Source organism: Theropithecus gelada, chromosome 4 (genome assembly GCF_003255815.1).
Source record: "Theropithecus gelada isolate Dixy chromosome 4, Tgel_1.0, whole genome shotgun sequence".
Classification (NCBI taxonomy): Eukaryota; Metazoa; Chordata; class Mammalia; order Primates; family Cercopithecidae; genus Theropithecus; species Theropithecus gelada.
The window spans coordinates 83,741,660-83,748,176 of NC_037671.1; the positions used below are offsets into that span (position 1 = coordinate 83,741,660).

At 43.9% G+C, this 6,517-nt stretch overlaps 1 protein-coding gene across 1 annotated transcript in view; it reads right to left on the minus strand.

Moving 5' to 3' along the window:
- The window catches only part of TBX18 (T-box 18), a 29,722-nt gene extending 24,268 nt beyond the window's left edge, over positions 1–5,454 (minus strand). Inside the window, exons 1-3 of the mRNA XM_025384547.1 lie at positions 5,114–5,454; positions 3,770–3,974; positions 1,479–1,580 (exon numbers count right to left, since the gene is read on the minus strand). Of these exons, the coding sequence (XP_025240332.1) occupies positions 1,479–1,580; positions 3,770–3,974; positions 5,114–5,405 (599 nt within the window). The 5' untranslated portion in view covers positions 5,406–5,454. The remainder of the gene's footprint in view (positions 1–1,478; positions 1,581–3,769; positions 3,975–5,113) is intronic.
- Positions 5,455–6,517: the final 1,063 nt, after the last annotated feature.

The window sequence follows — 6,517 nt, forward strand, 5'->3', positions numbered from 1 at the left end:
TAAACACAAATAGTACAAATAAATTTCTTCCTGGGAAGCAATATAAGTGAAAACAAATTACGTTTTACAATTTGATCTTTTAAAATCTGGCATCATAATACTAATTTCTGAAATGTCTTTATTTCTATACAGTAAATTTGAATCAATTAAGTAAAATAAACCAACTGAAATGTAGGGAAGACATTGGGAAAACAAATAGGAGACAAACTTAGAAAAGAAAGAATAATTATTAAGCTTATTAAGAATTACATCATCTTCCTCAGCACAAAACCCCAGTTTAGAATATGGGTTTTAAATCAAGTATATTTAAATAATGAACTTTAATGTTTTCTAGCTTCTGTCATGTGGTAGATCATTTTAGCAAAACTCCCTAATGACTTATTTGATTAAAATAATATAACTTATACACAAAACAAATAATGAGACTGTCTTTTTTATTACCCCTTTTTGTAGTATTCCATATGTCCACAGACTAATTAAAATCTGTGTACTTTTAGTAGGCTATTTCGAAAAAGCAATTCCTTAAATTGCTGAAGTGATAAAAACCATTTCTGATTTTGTTTAAAAACGTATTAAAAGCTCTGTCCCATACAACAACAACAACAAAAAGTGAGAAATGAAGACAAGCAAAATTTAAAACAGTATCTTCTAATCTTCCAAACACACAAAACGTCCTTATTTAAATGTTAATGTTTTTAACGCTTCAGAAAAATATAAAGCATTGTCACTGAAAATTGCTGATTTGTTTTCTTGCAGAAAAAAAAAAAAAAAGAGTAAAGACTGGTTTCAAACTGAAGAACATGTATATTTTCAAAATTTACTTGATCTTTACATAAATACGTTCCCTTTCAAAATCCAAATATTAAAAGTTTTTAAAAGTTACTATAACACAAACCAAAAAAACAACAGAAAGGAAAAAATTTATTACTAGTTTAGTGATGTCCTAATATCACATAAATTATATGATTTTTATTTTTCTTATTTGTAGAAAACCTTAAATAATTTTCTGAAATTAAAAAACAGTCTACAAACATTGATGGTTTTGTATGTAACAAGATAAAGGAAATTTACATGACAAAAAGATCACGAAGAAATTATGACTTTCCATTTAATATAATTTATATCTGTAAACATTACATAACATTTCCTCTCAAAATTCGCATTGAAATGTAAGTCAATATAAAAGACACATTTAGTTTAGCAACACCAAATCATCCCCTTTTAAAAGTTCTCAATATTTGAAAACATTTCTGTGTCTACTAAAAACAAAACAAAAATTAAGTTTCCACATTTGCTGCAAGAAAAGGCACCATCTGGGCCGCTGGCACCCATGGGCGTTAAAGTACGGATCTGGAAATTCTACAGACTTCTGGAAACAAAGATCACAGTCCTCACAGATCAAACAGGCACTAGCCTGCAAAATCCTAGTGGTTTTTTTTTTTTTTTTTTTTTAATCGTTCAGTATCTAATCACTGTACCTGTATCTTTTGTTGTCCACTGGTACAATATCCATGGCAATGTAATATTGCTGGTGAGGATCTAATCCAGAGATCTTCACTCTCATTGCTGGAAACATGCGCCTATTTAAAAAGGCGAAGAGAAAGAGGGTTTGGGGTTTCTGGTTGTGACTAAGGATGGTGACTGAACAAGCAAAGAAACCTCTTGGATCTCTATTTTTAATATGGATAAATTTATAGTATTCACTTTGCCAATGTAATTCAAGGAGTCGGGACATAGAACATATCAAAACTGATATTTTTAAATGTAATTTGTTACGCCCTGTGTACATGTGTTCTGTGTTTACTGAAATGTCAGTATAGCTAAAAGTAATTTTACACTGAGGGAGTAATGGCACAAAAGAAAGCATCTTATTTTTTAAACAAAATCAATAAGCATATTTACTTTAGTAATACGACTAATAAAATGTAACAAATGGTAGAAATACAAAATTTGGATCTCTGAAAGTGATAAAATACATTATAATGTGAAATTTTTAAAGGGTTATAAAAAACCACAAGGAGCCAATGTGCCATGCTATAACCAAACAATATGTTCTTTATTGAGACAGGACTTCCTGTCTGCAGCATGGTAAAGGTGAAGTGCAAAAGTTGCTTTAAATTTGAAAGGTATAGTAAAACTTCTTTATTGAAAGCAGAAACTAAACACAATGTATATTTACCAAATCATTTCTTCCCCCGCCATACCATGAAAATGTTTTCTTACTTAACCACACTTACTCAAAACTTTGCTAATTAAAACAGATGAAAATTTGCATTTATCCTGGCTTCCCAAAGATGTATATCAAAGGAGATGCTAGCGTAAATGCACCCATCGTTTTAAAAAGGCACAGCAGCAAAAAATACAACAGTAAATTAATGTATATAAGAAACAAATATAGCAGTTTGATTTTTTTAAAATCATCTAATGATTTACGTTTAAGTCCCTTCCAAGGAAATCTAATTTTTGTTAATTTAACCTTTTAACAGAAATTTTAGTAGTTATTTACCAAATTTTTTTCTATAACAACCATGAAAGACTGCTTCCAGAAAAAAATAAAGTCTATTACTCTTAACTAGGTATGAGAACAATTTAATACGCTGGCTGTTTTAGTGTTATTTCAGTGCACCTGTAAGATAAAGAGTAAAGGTCTTTAACTACATCCTTTATAAGACAACTATTGCTTTGTGTTGGTGAAGACTGAATTTGGATCATTAATAAAAGCTCTGTGAAAATGTAGAAGGTAGCATATGGATTCAATAAAATATGTTTTTTTTGTAATTTCTAATAAGTTTGGATACTTTTTATGCTATCCAGGTTTTTACCATGTGTACTCCCTGAAAGAGTTGTGTGTGCTTTTAAAAGTTCCGTTTAAGGAACCTTATTATTCATAGATTTCATTGCACTAAATAAACTGAAAACTTAAAATGCAAATATTCATGTACCTACCTTAAATTAATATGATCTGCCCAACAAATCCATTTATTTTACTAACCAATGGATGGGCGAATTTCACACTTTTTTAAAAACCGATGTAAGTTTTTATTTAAAAAAAAAAAAGTAAGTATTCCTTAGCAAATTCAGGCTGTGTTGGATTCCATTTAGGACAAAAAATAAATAAAATAAAATAACCAGGTACTCCATAAACAGGATGCTTTTTAAAAATCAGGGTAATTATTCTTGCACCTATACATAATTAAACATGTATTGTGGGTGAGTCCAGTGACTTTTCTTCCTAGTCTAATATGAAATAGCAGGACAGATCATGTTATCAAATTGCCAGGATATCTTCTGATAAAGAACCAATCTGCCTGGGAGTTTCAAATCTGAAAAAGCAAATCATAGTTTACTGGAGTAAACTGCTGTTTAAAAATAAAAGAGAAAAGGAAAAACAAAAAAGAATTTGTTTCCTAGTTCCAGAACTGACAACTAGAGCCTAAATAAATACCTGGACAAGGGTAAATACGACCTCAAATTTATAACCACCCTGAACCCAGAACATCAACCGCGACAGCTGTGGCATCAGCGGCGACAGTAATTTTCTTCCTGGCATTCAACCAGAGAGCAGTTGGACTGTGCACCGACTGCACTCGTGGTGGGTAGCCAAAGCTAGCCTCCAAAGTGAACCACGGTCTGGGGCCTTGTCTCGTTTGACGGAAAACGCTAACCAGAACCCCTGCGGAGCTGCAGTCCCTTCTTCCTGACTGAGCTAGAGGTGGCTGAAGACAGGGTCTGGGGTGGGGAGGGGCGTCCACGCCAGTTTGCCCTTTACCTGCCGGCCTTGGTGATGATCATCTCAGTGCCTATCTCATGAAAGCGCTTCCAAAGCTCGGCTCCCTGCAGATCCACCCGCGGGGCCTGCGGCGACGGCAGAGGGGTCCCGGGCCGGGCCAGGGAGGGCGCCGGGGACCCCTTCGGGGAGCCTCCCGGTGACGCCAGAGGGGAAGCTCCCTGCTGGAAGCCGTCCTCACAGCCGCCTGGACAGCAAAGGAAGAGAGAGGGTACCGGTGAGGGAAACAGAGGGGAAGGCAGCCGCTGAGACGGGCCCACCAAGTGGCTGAGAAGGGGAAAATGACCGGGAGAAAAGGGGAAGCTTTGGTGCCATCGGATCCTCCTAAAGAACAAGCCAGTCGATAGACACCCACACTGTGCCTGTCGAAGGGGCGCATTCGGGGCTCCAGTGTGGCCTGTTTGGTCCCCGAGAGTCCTGAGCCTGGGAGAGGCGCGCGGGCAGCGTCCATCCCACCCGCTGGGCCTCCGCAGGGTCAAGGCCCCAGCAGAAAAGGTTTCACGCCGCCGCCGGGGTCTGGGACGCTTGCCCGACGGAGTCAGAGGAGCTCCCGAGTCCAGAGTCCCCAGTGCAAACTCCGATGTAACCTGCGCCTCTAAGCGCACACAGCAAAAGCGCCCGGACTCTGGTCCCAGGAGACTGGGCCTCCTTAAGCCATAGGCGTCTGCGGCGCCTCGTTTTGGGCCTCGTTTTGCGCCGGGCCGGAGGCATCTTCTAAAAGGCTCTGCGGACCCCGCTTTCGCCAAACTCCCGGCCGCCCTGCGCTTCCAGCCCAGCAGAGAACGTGTGAAAAGCAAGCCCGAGGTCGCCGTCGGCCTTGGCAGAGAAATCAAGAGAAGGGAAGGGAACCGCTCAACTACCCTGCGGGAAACCAAGTTTCCAAATACGCCGCCCTCTTCCTGGTTTGCACAAACGGTTTAGGGCATTCGTTCCGGTTTCGGGGTGGGGTATGCCGTCGCTCCCCTCCTCCCCGCCCTGTGCTTTTAAAAGTTAGGAAAGAAAAAAGAGCACCCATTGGCTGGAACCCCAAGGGAGGCAGACGCAGGAAGCACACAGAGCTGCACCGCCAGACGCCGCAAACAGCCGCGGCCGAAGGCGCGGATCGCCGAGTGGGCGGCGGCCGCCCGCGAGGCAAGGCTGGAAGCAGCATCTTAACTGTCTGGAGGGTGACCAGGTTGCGCGGCGAGCTTTGCGCCTGACACGGCCAATGCGCTCGCGGCTGAGTGGCCTTGGCCACGTAGGGACGCGGCGCACACGCACACCCACAGACTCGCAGAAGTTCAGGTTAGCGCCTGAGAGAAGTTAGGCAGAAAGGGGCCCACTCACCCGCGGCTCCGCGCTCCAGGTCTGCGCCACTCCGACCCGGCCCAGACGCCGCCCCAGCCGGCGGCGGGAGCGCAGTGCCTTCGTCTCCCTCAGAAGGGCCCTTTTCGCCCGCGCCGCCGCCGCGGCTGCAGCCTCCGTCGTCCACAGCCCCCGCCGCCTCTTCGGCGCCCAGTTTTCGCCGCTTCTTCTGAAGCTGTTGCTGCTTCTCGGCGCCTATCAGCGCCTCCACGGAGAAAGCGTGCGCCTTGAGGCTTAGCATGCTGCACGGCGAGCCCCTTCGCTTCTCGGCCATCCCCCCCGCCCCGCGCCCGCCCGCCCCTCTCTCATATACACTCACGCGGGCACACGCGCGCTCTCGCTCTTCCCCTACCAAAAACTAATAGGCTCTCGGGGCCTCCCGAGATCTGCCCCCTTCCCCACCGCGGGCAAAAAACAGATTTGGCGTTTCCTCTTTCTCGCTTGTGTTGGGATCCGAGGAACCGGCGACGCGCCGGCCAAGTCTCCTTCCCTGGGTCTCTCGCGTGCTCTCTCACTGATGCACTCCTTTGCTCCCACCCCTTCCACCTCCTCCTGCTGCTCCGAGGTCTGCCTCAACTGATGCGCCAGAGAGGACTAACATGGGTAAAAAACACTCTGTGGACACAAATTAGGGATTGTAATTGAAATTTGTTGCCTTGATCTGTCAGCACTTCCAGGCAGGAGAGCGGTGGGAAGAACTTGCTCATTAGTGTCAATAAAGCGGCGGGGGCGGAGCCCGGGACCCTGTCCATCACTCAGACGGCCGGCCAATCGGGAGGCGCCGACTCCGCGCAGCCCGCGCCCACTTCCTTACAAGGTAGCGAAAAACCAGGAGTGAAAAGCGCCGCCGTCTGGCTTGGATGTGCCAGCCCCACGCGTGCTGAGCTCGATCTGTCTCTCTGACGTCCATAGCTGAGTCCAGCCCCGTAGTCTCCAGTTTTCCTCACCAGGACCTGGAAAGGCGGAAGCTCCCGGCTTTAAACTAGACGTTCAACAAGTTAGAATATCAAGAATCTTTCAAGGTTCCGTAATTGCCGTCCCACTTCCGTGTCACTTAATGTTGCTACAACTCAGAATATGGGGAAGCTGGGAAGAATTCGCAGGCCCCTCCTTTCTCATTTAAACGTTCCTGCTTTTGGCAGCACTCAATCTGCGCCAGATATGGCTTAGGCTTATTTAAATTTTACTCCGTGATTTTTTTCTTGGGGGATACCAGGTTAAGAAATATGTAAATTCTTTAGGAGTGTAAAATGTTACGTTAACGCTCAGTCCCTCATATAAATGTCAGAAAAAGCGCGCCCTTTCCGCAGCCCCGCTCTTCTTTCAAAGAGTGGTAGTTATTTTAAAACGTAGGTCATGAGATTTTCATTCTGTATGTCTTTAACG